Source organism: Bidens hawaiensis, unplaced genomic scaffold, assembly GCF_021521415.1.
Source record: "Bidens hawaiensis isolate Kalapana, Puna unplaced genomic scaffold, B.hawaiensis_p1.1 tig00006734_1, whole genome shotgun sequence".
In the NCBI taxonomy this organism is placed as follows: Eukaryota; Viridiplantae; Streptophyta; class Magnoliopsida; order Asterales; family Asteraceae; genus Bidens; species Bidens hawaiensis.
The window spans coordinates 881,696-901,856 of record NW_027491459.1 but is presented as its reverse complement, the minus strand read 5'-3'; the positions used below and the strand labels follow the sequence as shown (position 1 = coordinate 901,856).

At 35.4% G+C, this 20,161-nt stretch overlaps 2 protein-coding genes across 2 annotated transcripts; one reads left to right on the top strand and one right to left on the bottom strand.

The window, feature by feature from the left end:
• Positions 1-1,096: 1,096 nt before the first annotated feature.
• LOC143633477 (protein MOS2-like) lies at positions 1,097-1,999 on the bottom strand. Its single transcript, XM_077101783.1, has one exon. It carries the CDS (start codon positions 1,997-1,999, stop codon positions 1,097-1,099), a length of 903 nt encoding a protein of 300 aa, XP_076957898.1.
• Positions 2,000-18,054: 16,055 nt separating this feature from the next.
• Positions 18,055-20,027, top strand: LOC143633439 (delta-9 acyl-lipid desaturase 1-like). The gene is made up of 5 exons (XM_077101755.1): positions 18,055-18,500; positions 18,713-18,853; positions 18,943-19,083; positions 19,168-19,274; positions 19,717-20,027. Exons 1-5 carry the CDS (start codon positions 18,147-18,149, stop codon positions 19,937-19,939), a joined length of 966 nt encoding a protein of 321 aa, XP_076957870.1. The 5' UTR covers positions 18,055-18,146; the 3' UTR covers positions 19,940-20,027.
• The last annotated feature ends 134 nt before the right edge of the window (positions 20,028-20,161 follow it).

The window sequence follows — 20,161 nt, the reverse complement described above, 5'->3', positions numbered from 1 at the left end:
ATAGATAGATAATTGGAGATTTTGAAAATTGATAGACTTTTAAACATATATTTATAATTTAAATGATTAAAAAATTGTTTTGTAAAATGAAAGTTATTCGAGTTTTGTTTTTATTTACAATCTTCAACAATATACATAGTATAGTATGTTAATGATAACATTAGAAATTATATTCTTTTTAATCTTTAACAAATATGATTTGTTATTGATTTTTGGATTTCACCAAATATTTTAGAATATATATTAATAATAAGTTAATATTTATTTTATAAAAATATATAGAGATAATATAAATAGAGTATAAATGGAAAGTGAATAATTATTTATTTATGACATATGTTAGGTCAATTAAGATTTTAGTTTTGGAGGGAAAATAATGTAAGGTTTAACAACAAAGTGAAATGTGTCACAATTATTTTTTTTTATTAGAAGAGTAGGATACAAACTTTTGGATGTGCTATCATACAAGTAATCAAAGTGGGTTTATATTTCCATAAGCAATTTAGGAATCAACCCATTTATAACTGTGTTTTTTTTAATGTTTGCCATCGTATTGATTCCTACTTTGCATTATTTATTATTACAATTATCGTTCATATTTTGAAGAAAAAATTATATAAGGTCCATTTTTTATATTCGTCTCGAGCACTAGAATCTCGGAGACGGCGCTGTGTAAGGCAATGCCAAGGAATTAGTGTTGTTGCAATTATCCTTTATGGCTTCGTTGGGTTTTACTAGTGTTCGATGAGAAAAAGAACCGAAAACTCATATGATACACTCTCATTTAAGAGAGTACGCTATCATTCTGTTTCTTTCACGAACAAAGAGATTGTGCTCTTAAACCTACTAATGCTTGGAAAAATCGAGCTCGTGTGTGCCACTGCAACTCATTAAAGTTAATTAGTTTGTTTGGCGAGAACTACTTACTAGCTATTTAATGACATATTAGAAAAGATAAGTCTAGTTACAACCCCATTTAAAACTCCTTTCTGGTATGCATACATAAATCAATCATCCTAAAATAAGTCAAATTTCATACACCAATCAATACCCAATATCATTAGGATCCCCAACATACTCTGCAATCTGCTCAAATCTAACAAGTATCTTCATCACAAACAATTGCAATTTCATTATCCATATCTTTCTCCAGTAAACTCCCATAAACACTCTTATACCTCCCACACAAAACAAGAACACGCGCACCACGCCGAGGTAGTGCAGTTTCAAGAAAATCTTCATCAACACCCTGTATAATCTCCTCACTATCATCAATACAAATATCACAACTTGTTGGATCTACAACATCCACAATCTCACCTTTTTTCAAAAACAATCTTCTTGCACCTTCTAGTTCTTTGCTTATTATTCTAACCCGAATATGACTATGTAACCAAGATTTTGAATTATCGTGAATCGTTTTCGGAGATTTAGGCATATTATTATTCACAAACCCTAATCCTTCTCTCCCATTTCTTTGATTAATTTCAAACAATCCAACATCTTCTTTAGCATTCTTTCCAACACCTCTACCTTCATGCCATCCATAGCCTTTCAACAACGCAGCTGCGAAATTCTCCACCGGCATATCTTCATATTCATCCATTCCTCTATGATCCAGCAAGTTATCCAGATCATTCCTCAGTTTCTCCAATATCAATCTCTCAGTTGATGAGTTGGAATGATATCTATCGACTTTGCGTTGGGAATTACGTTTGAAATCTTTCTTGGAGCGAATGTTGAGATCGTTCGATATGCTAGGATTGATGGGAATGACTGTAGGAATATTTGCAACTTCGTATTTGTTTGATACATTGGTGTTCTTTGCCTTCTTTTGTGGTGCCCATTCGTTGGCAAGTGGAATGATCACATTAGCGCCTGTGACGAATGCTTTCTTCGCGGATGATGATGATGATGATGATGATGATTGATCAAGCAAGATATTTAGCGTAGGTTTGGCTGGGGTTGATGATGAAAAAGAAAACGATAGTTTCTTCATAGAACAAAATACAAGAATAATATGGAGATCGATTGTTTACCTTGAAATGTGAAAAGGAAGATGTTCGAGTTGAGTTTAACAGCAGTGGCTTCGAATTACAATGTGGGTGCTTCTTGATTGCTAAAACTTGTAGTTATATATATAAGGCAAAAAATGAAGTATAAAATGAGATTTGTTGTTAAATGTATAAATTCAAATTTTAAGCTTAAATGTGTTTAATTTGTATCCTATATATTATATCATGGAAGTTTATGTTGGTTGTATTTAAATTTACAGTTGTAAGATTGATGAAACGAAAGTTATGTGAACTAACACCGAAATATAGTGTAACTATATGATGATTATGGAGATTTGATTAAATTGTTATTTTTAAATTGTTGCCTTATTATTGTAAATATAATTTTGCTTAAGCAACAAAAGAATCAAATTATAATATACAGGCATATAAGGCTACCCGTAGTGGGCAATATGTTTGAGCGATTTTGAGTGAATAGGGGCTACAACACCGCCCCCTGGGCGATTTTGGGGGCGATAAGGAGGGGGGCGACAATTATTGTCAGGCGAAATGTGTTTGTGTTTAGTATATATATATATATATATATATATATATATATATAAATGAAAACATAAAATCCTATGTGTCGTGATGTGGTCGCTCCCCCTTTTTTTGGAGTCACCAGATTTGCTTGATTTTTAAATGGAGGTTTCTCATGCATTTGACCCGAATTCACGGGTATGGGTCGCATCAAACCCATATGTTTCTTAAACGGGTTATAACATGTCATTAAATTAAAAACTAATCTCACCAAATATTTGATATAAAAATCTTATAAACTAAGGATATACTAAAAATTAATATCTGATTTATTTAAAAAAATATATATATTATTTATAATTAAAAAACCAATTTTATAGTAAAAAAAATAAACGGGTCTTGTGACTCATCAAACTCATATAGCTTTTAAACCGGCATCTCATTTTTTGTGAAACAATTTATCATCAAACCATAACTATATTATAAACTTTCATACAATAAAAAAAAATAAAAATTCAAAAAATAAATAAATATTAAAAAAAATAATATAAAACAACTCACCGTAATACGGGGGATAAATACTAGTATATATATATAGGATCAAATACAAAACTTTTTTAACATGAGAAATGAAGGAAACAATCACAAAGTAAGAAATAAATTAATTACAAAGGGCATACCGGGGGGGGGGGGGGGGGGGGGGACGGGGGGTTCCATTCTCCTCACACACCACACCCAATTGTGGTGTGCCACATCACCAACGCCAATTCCCCAAATTCATCACATGTGGTGGAATTTAGTAGGGGTGGTGGTGTGGTGTGATAGGAATTTTTAGTTTTTTGATTTTTTTTTTTGCAACTTAAAAAAAATATATCTTATTTCACACCTTCAAACAAACAACCAAACAAACTCAAACCTCTAGACTCTTCTCATCTTCTCCGACGACCATTAACCATTAACACCAAAACCCTAACAATGTCCACCGACGATCCGGCAGCCACCGCCGCCGCCGATCCATTATCTCATCTTCCGCTTCCACCTCTCACCTTCTCCGACGACTTCCAGTTTTTCGACGAAGAAAGCTTCGATATCACTTTTGACGATTTTACTCTTCCGGAGGACACTCAGCAGTTTCTCAATTCGTCTCTAAACCCTTCCGGAGGACACTCAGCACGTTAGAATCAATTTTTTTTATTTAAATCCCCCCCAACGTCTCTCCTCGATAAACACCCATCACTTGCGTGATGGGTATCACGCACACCACCCTCATCACGCGTGATGGGGGACCGGCGGCGGTGTGCAAATTGCCATCACGCATGAGGAGGCCGGCTCACGCACCACCCCGCCCCCTCTAATGGTCAATTGACAATCCCTTAAATATCGATAGTTATATGGTAGTTATATATGGACGTGGGTATGTTTGCTTTATTATGGAGATATTTAGTTTAATGTTTACAATTTTATTATCGTTCATAATCATAATTCTTATACTAACGTTTTAATTGGAAGAAACTAATGAAGAGGTGAATGATATATTTTTGATTTAATTTTCAATTTATGAAGATATTACAAACAACCATTCATGAATAATTATTGTTTTTATTATCCGTAAACTATTTTTCTTTGTTGTTATATTGTTATATAATTTAATATTAATTTTTTTTGTTGACATCATGTTGTTATTGTTTATTAGTATTATTGTTATTGTTTATTAGTATTATATGCTGATACAAATTTAATACTCCGTATTAATTTGTTTTGTTGACAACATTATGTTGATATAAAAAAATATTAATTATGTTTTGTTTTAATTTTATTTATGTTGACAACATTTGTGTTAATATACTATATTGTTTTTCAAATTTGTTGTTTTAAGTTTTTGCTGTTAACTTTGTGTTGATATAGTCAATAACTAATTTGATTTGATAGACATATTCGTGTGTTTACGGAAATTTACATTTTTTTATAACCCAAATATATATATATATATATATATATATAGAAAATAGTTCAAATAAAAAACAAGTGTTTTGCGAGAAGTGTGAGAAGTGCTTTTGTAACACCCCAACCCGGAGCAGGCTGACGTGTCACTATTACAGATATCAAATCAACGCCACAATCCAAAATACAACAAAAATTAATGCAACCTACGTCATATTATTAAACCAAATGAATTAACTTTTAGAAGCTTGCACTTCATTTTTTTTTATCTCTCATCACTAAATTCCCAGAATCCCGGATTACCTGAAAACAAAATAAGAAAAACAAAACAAGAAAACACGGCTGAGCCAAAAATTGCCCAGTAACGGAAAGAACAATAGTATAGGTAAGGACAGACGTAAGAGAATAAATATACGAACTTCAATTCAAACTCGAAACCAACCCTTTTTACCTAAACATATACTTAATAAAATTCGGATGTATGATCCGACACTTGGCCAGAACATGGTCAAACGCATGCGGAAATATATCAGAACTATAACAAAAACACCCAGAGCCAGAAACATATAACTTGTAACATATAATGTGTGACGTGTAACATATATCGTGTAACATTTAACTGAACTATAATTAAATGCGAAACATAATCCGATATACGATCGGGACGTAATCTGAATATACTCAAATTTAATCAAATGCATATACACATATCAAAACGGACCAGAAATATAGCGAAACAAAATATAATTACTAAAATACACGACGATGATGTTAAAATGAATAGGTCGTGTAATACGGAAGCACCCAGAGCCTAAACAGAGGGGTACACAGCTAGCTAGTCCATGCACCAAGGAGACGGTGTGGGTGGCGTGCACACATTGTTCCATCTCAAACAGAAGTCAGGAGTCAGGAGTCAGAGCTAAGATCGATCTATACGCCTCTAAGTGGCCAAGGTACTACATGAGTACTTTCAGAGACGCCGTGAACTTTGATTACGCACTGTCACGATAAGTGCCATGTCAGGAGTCAGGAGTCAGGAGTCGGAGCTAAGATCGATCTATACGCCTCTAAGTGGCCAAGGTACTACATGAGTACTTTCAGAGACGCCGTGAACTTTGATTACGCACTGTCACGATAAGTGCCATGTCGTTGACGCCCCAACGACAAGTCAGAAATTGCTCGGGTAACAGAGTACAAAAACTAAAATCGTATAACTAAAAATATTCAAACAGGAACATGCAATAATGAATTCAAAATATATATAACCTATTGCATGCTATAAAATTAATATAAACATCTCATACGAATAAACCGAACTAGATCTGTAACTGACAGATAACAAAAATCCGCACTACGAAGTGACGGACATCGAATATAAAGAAGAACTCCCGCTTCCACGCGCGAAGACTGCGCTCGGTTGCGCAAATCTTCAAACCCTTAACCCGGGTTATCAACGTATACCACCCCTGGATGCACCTCCAAGTGTAGAAGGTCATCAGGCGGTCAACATAGGGCTCAATGCCCAGAACCCGGCACACCCACTCGAAGTGGCGAATCTTGGCGATCGCCATAGGGTGCAACTCGTTCAAATGAACACCGTGCCTCTCAAGGACACGGTAAACAAACTTTGTCAATAGGAACCTAAGATTCCCATAAACAAAGAATGCAGCATAAACCCCGATCTTGCCTCTGGGGGCATCGTACACCGTCTGATGGGGTTCAGGAAACTCAGGCTCGAGAGACTCGAGCATGAATTTCCTGACGACGTACCGATACAGATCGCCAGGCAGAGCACACTGGCACTCGCCAGCAGTACTCTTGTCGTCAGCTGTAGATTCGAGACCACGAGACGACATCTTGCAAAGGAAAGAAGAAAGCGATTTCGAGAGAATGCTTGCCTGAAAAGGGGAGTATTCGCCGGAAATCGCTTAAAAGATGAAGAGAAGAGTGAAAGTATGGATTACAAAGAACCCTCTCCCCCTTTATATACTAATCGCAATTAATGCGATGAAATTAATGCGGAAGAGAGAGAAAACGAAGGTGCAATGAAACTATGACACGTGGCAAAAAGCAAGCTGGCAACAGCTGTTGACAGGACGCATACCATTAATTTCGCGGCCACGCGCCCGAAAAATCGTGCCCACGCGCCTGAAAAAGCGTCTAGAATGACCATGTACTGTCACGTCACCATAACTTCCTGCACGTCCTGACACAGTCAGAAGAAACCGTCGCACGACGTTTCAGAGGTTTGGACTGTTCTTATCTTTCCACCAACTCTTCGAATTTCAAAATTCAAAATTCAAAAAGATTCAAAAGTAAGCGGGAAAATACCCCTTACCTTGGCAAACAAGTAACCGTAAGACGGATGCGGGTACAGTGTTAAGGCAAAACCCTTCACATACCTAGCACCCGCAGGGAATTGAAGCCAAGTAAACCTTGGCAAACAAGTAACCGTAAGACGGATGCGGGTACAGTGTTAAGGCAAAACCCTTCACATACCTAGCACCCGCAGGGAATTGAAGTCAAGTAAACCTTGGCAAACAAGTAACCGTAAGACGGATGCGGGTACAGTGTTAAGGCAAAACCCTTCACATACCTAGCACCCGCAGGGAATTGAAGCCAAGTATACCTCGGCAACCAAGTAACTATAAGACGGGTGCGGGTACAGTGTAAAGGCAAAACCCTTCACATACCTAGCACCCGCAGGGAATTGACGCCAGGAATACCTTGGAAGTAAAGTAACCGTAAGACGAGCGCTGGTACAGTGTTAAGGCAAAACCCTTCACATACCTAGCGCTCCGCTGGGAATTGAAACCAAGAAGGATCTTCTGGGCAATGCTTGCGGAAACGGAAATAACATCCCCGCATAGCGGGAACGTCGAGAACTACGTTGTTTGAAGCTCCAGGATGGAATTGGTGGTTTTAACATAATTGATCACTATGTTCAAAACTACCAAAACCTCATGGAGAATCCACACAAGTGGGACTCAACGCTCCTGACTTGCGAGGAGGTTACAGACCTACCCGCATCATACCCAAAGACCAAGCAGGAAACTCGGGAATTTCTGCAAGTGACAAGGACTTCCGCGGGAAGAATCCCCATGGAAAACCTTAAAAAACCCTTTTCAAAAACCCTTTGCTTAAGTCCAAAAGTTCACCTCACTTTATTAAACACTCATGAGAAGAACATTGGACTGGGGGGACTTGAAGAGGTAGGTCCCAGCAGAGCCCAGTTGGACCCGCAAGACTCACCTTGAAGAGGAACGTCTGCGTAGAAACCAACTGGATCCGCAGGACCAACCATGCTCAGAGACGTGACGTCTTTACGCGCAGTACGCAAGCTGTTCCCGCAGGAAATGCCTCCCAATGGTGAAGGACTCCGCCTGTCCCCGCAGCCTCGGATACAAGCCATCAGGGAAGGCCACCCGCGCAGCAAGGCTACACGCACAAGGCACTTAGCTCTCAATCACTCAGTGTCACCTGAAGGAATGAGCGAAGCCGGGAACAATCCCGCACAAGGGCGGGAGGGGGAATACTCCCGCCCAAATAAGCCAGTCCGTACGATACGGGAAGATCTTCTGTACTGTACCTGACGAGGTATGGGAAAAAGATCTGACTAAAGATACGACAGCTTATTGACAACAGTATGGCGAGCAGTATGCTCCTGTACTGTATGTCACTATTAGCCGCTGCCTACTCACCAACTACTGCCATACCACGTGCATAGCCGGCAGTTGGTGGAAAATGAACAGTACACAGCAGGCCTGGTCACTATCAGCCGCTGCCTACCCACCAACTACCAGCAGGGCACGTGCGTAGGCCACTGTTGGTGGAACAGGAACACTGTTGCAGCCGGCCACACCTCCTTGGAAACCTACCTTCGGCTATAAATACCACAAATGGTATGACCATCATATCATCATATCTTATCATATCTTATCATATCTTATCATATTATCATCATATTATACCTGATATCTACTCTAGCAATCTCTTAATATACATTTATATTTAAAGAGCAATCTAGTCTGATTCTCACGCCGGAGGGTGGTCACAAGGAGGAACCCCCCCTTCTCAGTGACAAGCTCACGATGTCTGTTTTGCAGGTTATCAGAAGAACCATCTTCTCTGGGTCTAACCCCTCGTGGGAAACATCTATCTAACCCCCAGGTTACCCGTAATCTGCCCGGGGTCCGGTTAGTGTTTCTTCATTTGCTTTGGTGATCTTGCTAGTTCAAGAGCTCGGCCAATTTATTCTCACGACCAGTTCAGTTGGTTATTAAGCCCCAAACATGAAGCACTAATAGATCGTGTTGGAATTGCGGCTCCAGTGACCATGTAACAGATTAGGCACCGATACATCAAGGTTCATACTTCTGGCTCTAAAGTACCAAAACTTTAGGACACCGATGATGCCAAGTACTTGACCATGATTGCTTGTCCAAGTATCAACCCACTCTGATACCACTTGTCACGGGTTACCTTTCGAGGTCCCGTGTGACGCCATGATTTGCCCCAAGGTCAGCCAATTCGCCCCAACTTATGATTAAGGTCCGCTAGTTTCGTCATACTTTAGAATCATTAGGCGAGCGGGAAGAACTCGCAACCAATGATGGGTTTTGCGTGGTTATGTGTGCAAGAACACCTAGGCATGCTCACGTCTTTATCTTGTTGAGACCGTGCTCGATAAAGTCTGGACTAGTTAGTAAAACACAAGCGTTTAAACACAAACATAGCAAAATGATCATCAAAGAGTTGGTTCGTGAGCTCACTAGTATATTTTCTCTCTTTCACATAGAGTTATTCATTTACTTTTTATCTATGGTTACTCCATCTTCATGCTTTTGCAACCCCCCCCCCCCCCCCTTTTTTCCTTTTTACAATTAAAATTTTAACGTTTTGTATCTTTCTTCACATGCATCATGGGCCTCTTAATAAATACTGCAAAAGCCTACCCCTTTAATATATATGTAGTTATGTACTACGTTAGGTAGATTTGAGTGTGGGCCTTTTCCCATCCACAAGACCGCAACCCATAATAACGTTTTAAAAAGACAGTCACAATTCACAAAAGCGTCTTTACAAATTACAGCCTTCAAGCACACACTTTTCTTACTCCTCTCTTCACTCACATGTGACATAACTCTCTCCTTAAAAAAAAATTGTCTTAAAGACCATATTTGAGATTAAGTTTGAAAAATGGTTATTGGCTTATTAGGCTTTTTAAAAAGCCAATAAGTTTAAATGTGTTTGACAATAATTTTTTTTTTCTTATTTTAGCTTTTTGAAAGAGTTAAAAAACAGTTTTCTAAAAGTCTCAAATCCTGGCTTTTTGAGCATGTTTGGGATTGAGTTTGGAAAATGTTTATTGGTGTTTTCAAAAAGTCAAAAAGTTTAAATGTGTTTGGCTATCACAAAAAACTTTCTTATTTTAGTTTTCTGAAATGGTTAAAAACAGTTTTCCAAAAGCCTCAAATCCTGGCTTTTCAAAATGGTTTTTTGAAAAAAACACATATGTCAATAAGCATTTTTCAAACACAATCCCAAACATTCCCTCAAAATGACTTTTTGAAAAAGCCAATAAACCAATAAACAATTTTCAAACTCAATCCCAAACATGCTCTAAGTTCACAACTAAAAAAAATTATATTCAAGAAATTCTATAACAAAACCTTCAAATCATAAAAGTAACTATGGGGAGAAATAAATTAATCATCACCATTCTTACATGTGTAATCCCATTTGTAATCAGTATAGTTTCAAAATTATGAAGATTCATTAAAAGATGAGATTTGGTGCTTGTTTACACATGATACACACAGCAAGTTGCAGAATCACACATTTTGGTGTTTGTTTGTTTATGTGGTATTTATTGTGGAGTTGTATAGCAGTTAACTTGGTTGTATGATTGTTTTATTATTGAATTACGATAATTGCTAGCATTTAATCAATTGACCTAGGAATTTTTTTAATCAGGATCCGAAATAATTTTATGGTTGAAATTTATTGTCGGTTTGGGACTTTGGGTTTTCAGGTCTGGTCGGGTTACATATAAAAATGATAAAACGAAACTAAAGGTCACTAAAGGTTTGGTTCCAGCTTGGTTTCTCATTTTGGGTGTTGTAACGTGTTTAAAAAAATGACATCTTATAAAAGAAAAGTTTCATGGTTTTTACTGTCATTTTTAGGCTTTGTCCAAAAAGAATTATGTGCAAATTGGGGGATAGTGCTTGTGTGAAAGATGGGTAATGGGAGGAAGAAAAGAGATGGTGACTTTTGACTCATATCTTCATTCCGATCAGAAGCGCTAAAACATTAGTTTGAAATTCGGAAAAAAGGTAAAACATTGTTAAGTCCTTTTTAACGGGGGACCACTGGTTGCCAAATTTTTTAAATTTGGGACCGCCAGTGGCGATAAAATGAATATAGATTATTATTGGTCAATACCAGTCAATAAGGGATTATTAAATTCAATAAACCATATAACTAAGATCAAAATACAAAATATAAACTTAAACATCCAAAGTTACTTTAAACCGGAGGAACAATCTTTCAAATATTCCAAGCTCCCACAAACTTAAATGTCGAACTCATCACATTCGTGTATTCCTCACGAGCATCTTACTAAACACACTCATATGAATGAGACTGATTTATTCAGGGGCCCATGAACGCTTGTATTTGCCATATGAAGCATCTCGACCTTGTGTCTAACAAAGATAATTTAAAAAAAAAATGTTACAAGAATAGGAATGAATGAGTTGTGAGCATTCGACCTTGTTTTTGTAGCGATTTTTTGTATAAACACTTCGTAAATTTAAATCTTAGTTATTTTACTAGTGCATGAACAAGAATTTAGACACCCATGGGAAAACAACAAACAACACTACAAATGAGTTTCACCATGAGATTGCTATTGATAATTAAGTGTAAAACTGTCAAAAATCGTACAGATCTTTAATTCGGCATGCAGGACGTACACTCGTTATTAATATAATATATAGTAACAGGTGGACTGTCATAGAGGTAAAACTAAAGAGAGTAAATTTGAGACCTTACCGCTACTATCAAGAGGTGTGCTAGGTTTGGTGGGAAGCATTATGCCATTTATGGATACGCAGAAAGTTGATTGTAGTCACATTTGTCCTTCCCATGTTACGACAATACATGCCTCGTGACAGAATTTTGAAATATTTATAGATTTTATAATATCACTATGTGGGCCGCTAAGCGTACCCACAGGGGCATCTTCTGAACTTAAAATTAGTGTTAAGTTCCGACCCGATGTCGCTCCCCAAGAAATTAATTCATGGGTCCGCCGCTGCCTCTATACCATTTTTTTGCTGAATATACGCATTTCTGAACTTAGTAGATCAAATACTATTAGCTCTTAACATTATATATACATATTAGTCCATACAATATTTTTTTTCACTTAATAGTCTCCACTACATATATCGAATTAAAAAACTATTAAGCTATCACTATTAACTTATTTTTCTTGTGACTGAAAATTTTGTAACAATAAAACACCAAAGGATGGCCGGTTTGGCCAAATTTTCGAATATGGTCAAACCTTGATAACTAGCTTGTCAAAGAAAAAGTCAAACCAAACTCTTATGTTTTGTTTGATCGAAGACCGAAAATAAACAGATGCTTTGGTCTTATGCTAATTCCAAAATGCTTCATTGCAATGCAGGTTTGAGTAAGAATGAATAATACTTTTGATGTTCTTCAGGTACCGCCTGAAATCGAATACTAAACGATCACTGGTTTAATCGTTTATCAGATAACCAAAAATAGGCATACCGCATACGCCTGATGGTCTCCGACTACAACAAGAAGAATAAAATTAAATTTCTGTCTTTGATTCCTGGTATTGAGCGTGTTCAATGCAACGATAAAAATTGTGGTTTGATAATGTAATTGATAGTCGGTAACTGTTATTGAAAACCCTAGACACGAAACCTATTGAATAACACTTAAAAGATTGTGTGATGGATTAAACGCTACTAAACATATAGATACACCATACTTAAACATCATTTTATTGTTAATTCTGAAAAATGAAATAACTTTTTCAATAATATTATATAGTGATAAAAAACTGATATGATCATCAATATAAATCAATTGTCGGTAAATACTAAATAGCTTAAAAACAAGGAATTAAATTCGTTAAATATATTTTGAGCATAAATTGGTACTGAAAACTCCAATTCCTGTTTATATAATGTCCTTACGTGAGTGACCTTATTTCCACATGAGATTACTACCCTTAAATGGTTAAGCTTGTGAGAGTTGTCGAAACTGTCCACATTTTTATGCCTATAGACGGACATTAGTCATTTAAGGTCAATAGTTATAGAACTTATACTAACCGTTGGATCATAATAGAAATAAAAATAATTGTAGAGAAATAATGTAAAATACCTCGGTCATACTTACTAGTTACTACCACGACTCACGAGGGGCGGGAGCCATTATTATTTATTGATTGTAACATGACTGATTGTTTTTTTGGTTTGGTAAAGGCTAATAATGGCAATAAGACATATTCTGTTTGATTTAGATTTTAGAGCATATATGTCAATTTCATAGCAAATTAATTTTGTAGACAATATATGTGATGTACATCCATCCATATAGCTTGAAATAAAAATAATATTTCTAGAGGCGGTATTATACATGTTATACGTCTTTCTAGAATTTTATGTACTATATCACTTGCATAGTTTTCTTTTGTGACATTATGTTTTTAGTGAAACGATAAGACCCTAATAGTGAGTGATAGGCCCGCTCATCTATTTCAGAAACAAAAGTCTTGACGTGATGCTCAAATATGAAGGGCATTCAAAAGTTTTTAGACAATAATCTCAAGAGAAGGAATTGGGTTGCATCGATCTAAAAAAAACATTCATGTATCTGCTCGATCAATATGAGTTTCACGTCCATTTAGGACTTTAGGAATGAAAACTTGTGCTCAAAAGAGATTTGACTATTTGAGAAAGATATTCGCATATCCAAAGAATGACGACGATATTGATTTCTCTCTTGATACACATGTGTTATGTGTAGGTTTATACATGTACTGTGTAGGTAGTACACATATTGCCTACACGGATTGTTAGTTTTGTGTACGTTTACAAATTGCCAACACGTATTGCTAGTTCCTTTCATTTCCACCAATAAATAACTAATATTAACCTACACATAACTCAGATTTGTGTACATAAATTGTCAGTTCATCATTATTTGTGTTTTTCATCGACACATAACTTTCATTTTCACCATTTGTTTGTGTTTTTCACCAACACACCTTCATTTTCACCATATGTTTTGTGCTTTTAGTGTAAGACTACAACAAAGAGATTTTAATCGTTATGATGGTATTATCACAGAAAGTTTTATATATTATAAGATTTATGTAGGAAATTTGGAAATTGTGTAGGCATATAATTGAATTCATAGATATAATATATATTTTGTTCGTTATATGTGTAGGTAAACACAAGTTTATTTCTTATGTGTAGTAGTTACTATGATCGTATACTAGAATCTGGATTATTTCTTTTGTTCGTTGTATGTGTAGGTAAACACGAGTTTATTTCTCATTAAAATCAAAGTCAAAAAATGTAATCCAATTTTGATCGTCTACTAGAATCTGGATTAGTTGTAGATATAAAATTTGAATTCATTTTGATTAAGAATTATTTTGAATAAAAAATCCATTAAAAGTACCTGTTTTGTAACTCTTAATTAGTTTGTATGAGTTTCCCAATATAACACTAAATCATTAGACTAATATGCCCTTAATATTAAATAATTAAGAAACTAAAAGAAAATTTCTGATTGGCTGGATTGACTTCTCACACTTCTCGCAATAATTTGACCGAGTAAACATGATACCTATAGACAACAAGATTCCTTTCAAATTTCAGAGAAGACAATTTCCAATTTCAGTATGTTTTGCAATGACGATTAATAAAAGCCAAGGACAGTCACTATCAAAAGTTGGTTTGTATTTAAAAAATCCGGTTTTCAGCCATGGACAGTTGTATGTGGCACTATCCGGTTTTCAGCAATGGACAGTTGTATGTGGCACTATCAAGAGTCAAGAGCAGAGACGGAGTCAAAGTATTAATATTAGACACAGATGGTAAACTTACAAATAAGACATCTAATGTTGTGTACAAAGAGATATTTCGGGATTTGTGATTTATGTTTCGCTTAGTCAAATTTGATTGTAACCTACTTTCGTCCTTCATTACTTTAATTCACCACTTTTTGTCTTTTTTTTTTCACTCATTACATGAATAAAATGTGTCATTTATATTTGTCCGATCATATCATATTTTACATGTTTTATGGTTGAAGTGTTAGTAATTTTTTTAACTACAATGTATGTTTCTACATTTTATATTTAATACCCAATTTTTTTTATGATATTTCGAATGCTTTCAGACTTGTAAAATTAAATTTGTTAAAACCCGTGATGTACACGGGTAAGTAACCTAGTATTAAATAAATAAGAAACTAAAAGAAAATTTCTGATTGGCTATATTGACTTCTCACACTTATCACAATAATTTGATTTCTCTCTTAAACTTAAACACACACACACACACATATATATATAGGATCAGGTTCATGAGAGAACTTTATGAAAACCATTTTGGAACACAAAAAACCCAAAAATAAAAAAAATCATAAAATAAAAAAAAACACAAAAATAAAAAAAGTAAAAAAACCAAAATTCTTATTTTATCATCCCGGTTTTATAAAAAAAACTCGGTTTAGCTAAATTATATACACATATATATAATATATACATATATGTACATTTATATTTTTTTTGTACACATGTGTATAATTTAAGATAAATGATACTGTACATAAGTGTATATTACGTAACTAAAGATTATATAAAATTATACATACGTGTATAATACGAAGTTTTTTTTTTTATTTTTTTAATGAAACCGGAATGAAATATAAGAATTTTGGTTTTTTTAATTTTTTAAAAAATTTATTATTTTTTGTTTTATGATTTTTTTAAATATTTTTTAAATGTGTTTTTAGTGGTTCAAAATGGTTCTCAAAGTTCTCAATTTGCAAAATGTTCTCTTAGTATCCTTACCATATATATATATATATATATATATAGGAGAGTTATCATAAAAACAAGTAGTTTCCTAGGAAGACTAGGAATAAATTATAGTAATTGGATCATGTCAATCAATGGTTGAGATTTAAAATTAACAAAAACCGTTATAGTTTCTTAGAATTACTCTTTCACTGTTATAACCGACATAGTTTCCTATGATTGCAGTAGTCTTGAGTCCGTTTCTTTTTGCAGTAGTCTTGGATGAGCTGTCAAAGTCGATTCAGGGGACGCTCCCGTGGTGCATGATGTTCGCAGACGATATTGTGTTACTTGCTGAGAGAAAACAAGACCTTAACAGGAGGCTAGAGGAGTGGCGAACAACCTTAGAGACAAAAGGTTTACGGATTAGTCGCTCTAAGACGGAGTATCTACACTGTGATTTTGGTGGAGTAAATGACAATTAGGACGCCCAGATCACCATTGAAGGGCAACCGGTTCCGCAGGTAACGAAGTTTAAGTATCTAGGATCATTCGTTCAGAGCGATGGGGAATTAGACAGTGATGTGACACATCGAGTTCAGGTAGGATGGTGTAGATGGAAGGCAGCCACAAGTATATTATGCGACAAGAGTTTCCCAACTAAACTAAAGGGGAAATTTTATAGGGTAGCAGTTAGACCTGCAATGTTATATGGAACAGATTGTTGGGCCATCAAGAAGGCACAAGTGCAGAAGATGGAGGTAGCAGAGATGAGAATGCTACGCTGGATGTGTGGGCACACAAGGTTAGACCGAATAAGAAACGTTGTGTTTCGACAGAGATTAGGGATAGCTAACATATCAGACAAGATAAGAGAGTGGAGATTGAGATGGTTTGGACATGTGAAGAGAAGACAGACGACGAACCCGGTTAGATCCGTAGAAAACATTACTATAGAGGAGAGGAGAGGTAGAGGACGACCTAAGTTGACGTGGGATGAGAGGTTTAGGCATGATTTGATAGACCTAAATCTCTCAGAGGACATGGTTAGGGATAGGAATTCTTGGAGAAGTAAAATTAAAGTTAAGGACTTTTAGGGAGAAATGAATACCTTAGGGGCCTATATTTACCTTATTTTGGTCACACACCATTATGGTATTTTTTTCATATATATATATATATATATATATATATATATATATATATATATATAGTATTATCATTTTTTTACTACGTGTTACTTTGAATTATACTATAGTTGAACTTCGATTTCCTTTTATATTGCCACATACATATGTAGTCAAGAGCCGAGGGTCTCTCTGAAAGCCACCTCTCTATCCAGTTGGATAGAGGTACGGTGTGCCTACATCCCATCCTTCCCAAACCCTACTTATAGCTTTGCTATTGGTAGGACTTCACTGGGTATGATTGATTGATTGATATTGTCTAGATGTAGTGTTGAATTTTAGTATTTCTTTTATAACGCTTCATACATATATATAGTTTTAAGTTTGGGGTCTCTCTAGAAGCAAACATCTTTATTTGTTGGATTGAGATACGGTATGCCTATGTCCCACCCTTCCCGGACGTTGCAAATAACTTTGTTATTGACGGAATTAATATCTACTGTGTATAACTGTTGTTGATGGATCCCACATGTCACAATAGAAACATGCTGAAAATGAAATTTCAAGAAGCTAGAGATATATTGAAGGTATCCGTATCATCATCAATGGTATTGGTATCCACTGCTGGCCCAATTGCTTTAGTTACTCAAGCAAAGACTTGAGGCCACACATTTTTTTAAGGCCCCATATTTTAAAATAAATAAATATATTACATTGTGCTAGTAATTTACGAAGCTAAAGATCTTGCATTTTGTCTACAACACTCCTTCACATTAATTTTATAACTTAAAATTTAGGTGACACTAGTCAATTTTTTAGTTAAATAGTTTATATAAAATATTTAATTGATTGTTTGTTAAATAAATATAACTATTGATCTAAAGTTTTGGTTTTTAATTCTGAAATTACCATGATGAATATATCAATGTATTATTTTCTTTTACTAGATTTATCGTTCACGGCTCATCTGCACATATATTAGGTTTAGAATTAACTTGGAAAACTGAAACGACTTGATGACTTCCACACGTAGAATTTGATTTTGATTATTTTATTAGACACTTTTCATCAAATAAAGCTAAAAAGGAAAATTTCATGTAAACATTTTTTTGTCACAAGCACAAGATATAACTTAAAAATTAAACTTAATTCCGTCAACCAAAACTTTATAGTTTATGTTGTCGTGGTCTCAAGCCCAGATAAAGGGGGTGGTTTATATAATTGTGTTTTAATATAATTATTATTTTTTATTATTTTTTTTTTGTAAAAAGGCCCCATCTTGATAGTTAGCTTGAGGTCTTCGAAAACCTTGGGCCGTCACCGTTGGTATCTCTCAACTACTATCCCACACTAGTTATCAATCCAACCTCTCCAGCACTTTCATTTTGCAAGCTGTGCTTCTATATATATATCAACTTATACTATCAACAAATTAAACTCTCACCAACCGTTAGAACCATGCCATCCACCAACTACCCGGTCACGAAGACCGTGAATGCTAACGCCAGTAATGCCAACCGAAAGAAATTCCATCTGTCAGAGTTGGAGAAGATGAGGAAAGGAGGGTTTTGGTTACGAAAATGGAGGTTGGTAGACGTGGTTAACCTTTGCTGGATCACCGGCATACATGTGTTGGCTGCGTTTGCACCTTTTGTGTTTGATTGGGGTGCGGTGATGGTGGCTTTGGGTTTGGGTTTGTTTACCGGAGTGGGCATGAGCCTCAGTTATCATAGACTTCTTACGCATCGGAGTTTCAAGATTGCTAAAGGGCTCGAATATTTCTTCGCTTATTGTGGTGTTCTTGCTGGCCAGGTATCGTGCCTATATGTGTTTGCATGTTTTTTCCGCCTGTCTTTTAAGCAAAAGAATTTTCAGCATATCAAAACCTAAGATTGAGATTAATATTATTGCGCGCTTTAGTTAATATCGTTAGTTTATCGATCACTTTATCCCATATCTAAAAGTAAATTATATTTGTTAATTGTATAATTATCAGTAATTATTTTGCTCATTAAAAATTACAGAAAGATCCAATATCTTGGGTGAGCACTCACAAGAGTCACCACAAGTATGCCGATACAGAGAGAGATCCGCATTCTCCAGCAGAAGGTTTCTGGTTTAGTCACTTGGGTTGGTTTTGTTACAATGACTACATTGTTGCAAAGGTGGTGATTACAAAGGTTTCTGGTTTAGTCCTTTGTATTCATATCACTTGTTAATCATAATTTGATATCATACTGATGAACTAATTTAGTGCGGAGAATACTCTAATGTACCGGAGCTAAAGGCACAATGGTTTTATATGTTTCTTCATGAAACTTACTTTTGGCATCCAACTGCACTTGGAGGCTTACTATACTTTTATGGAGGTTTTCCCTACTTGGTTTGGGGACTGGTATGTATGACTTATCTATAACTTACTTGATTATAATTCCAAAAAAAAAAAAAAGATTCGGTTTCCATGTAAATGATAATTCAGGGCGTAAGAGCAACGTTCGTTTGTCACATCACATTCGTGATACGCTCAGCTGGACATATATGGGGCGAGAGGCCATGGAACACTCCTGATACTTCCACTAATAATTGGTTTGTTCATGAAACCCTTAAAACTGAAGTATGAAAACTGCTGGTTATATTTACATAAATAAGCATACGTATCTTTCGACACAGCAAAACATGCAAGTTATATTTACATATGAGCATGGAAAAACATATAATAGTATACAAATTTTTGCTCTTATAAATGAGAAAAACAGAGAAAATGTGAGTTAATATGTTACACATTATTTCTTCATGTTTCTTATATGTGATGATAACATGGTGTCACTACACTTAATTTGAAGTATAACTATATGTGTATTTTCCTACACTTACTATAATATTCCTACTTGCTTATAAAATAACATATTTTACAAGTTTATAAATATGAACAAGTTAACAAAAAGTCACACATGCATAAACCAAACTTGAAGAATGAACTTGTGCAGATTGAATACTTGTTGTAATGTAATAAATCGATATGATACAGGTGGACAGGTACGTTTGCACTTGGAGATGGTTGGCATAACAACCATCATGCTTTTCCGAATTCAGCCCGACATGGATTGGAATGGTGGCAGTTAGACTTGACATGGGAGTTGATTAAGCTTCTGCAGCTAACTGGATTAGCAACAGACGTTAAGTTACCTTCAGAGGCCGAAAAAAGAAGAATGGTGTTGTTGGGCTCTGCTCAAACAAACAAAACAATTTAGGGTCTTAATCATGATGATCAAGTGGTTTTCCCTTAATTCATGATTTTCAAATAAATATTGAACTTTTCTTGCTTTCATGTGGCAGTTTCGTTGTATAAATAATAAGTTCTTGGTACGATATTTGGTCGTAATATTTTCGTGTTCTTAAATAATGGGTAATGTATAACTCTCAAACACTACTTGTGAAATGATAATAATTATTTCAGGGCATATGATCTCTAT

Coding starts and splice junctions, on each gene's coding strand:
- LOC143633477 (XM_077101783.1), bottom strand. CDS start 1,999: ATGAAGAAACTATCGTTTTCTTTTTCATCATCAACCCCAGCCAAACCT.
- LOC143633439 (XM_077101755.1), top strand. CDS start 18,147: ATGCCATCCACCAACTACCCGGTCACGAAGACCGTGAATGCTAACGCC. Junction 18,854..18,942: donor ATGACTACATTGTTGCAAAG/GTGGTGATTACA, acceptor GAACTAATTTAG/TGCGGAGAATACTCTAATGT. Junction 19,275..19,716: donor GATACTTCCACTAATAATTG/GTTTGTTCATGA, acceptor GATATGATACAG/GTGGACAGGTACGTTTGCAC.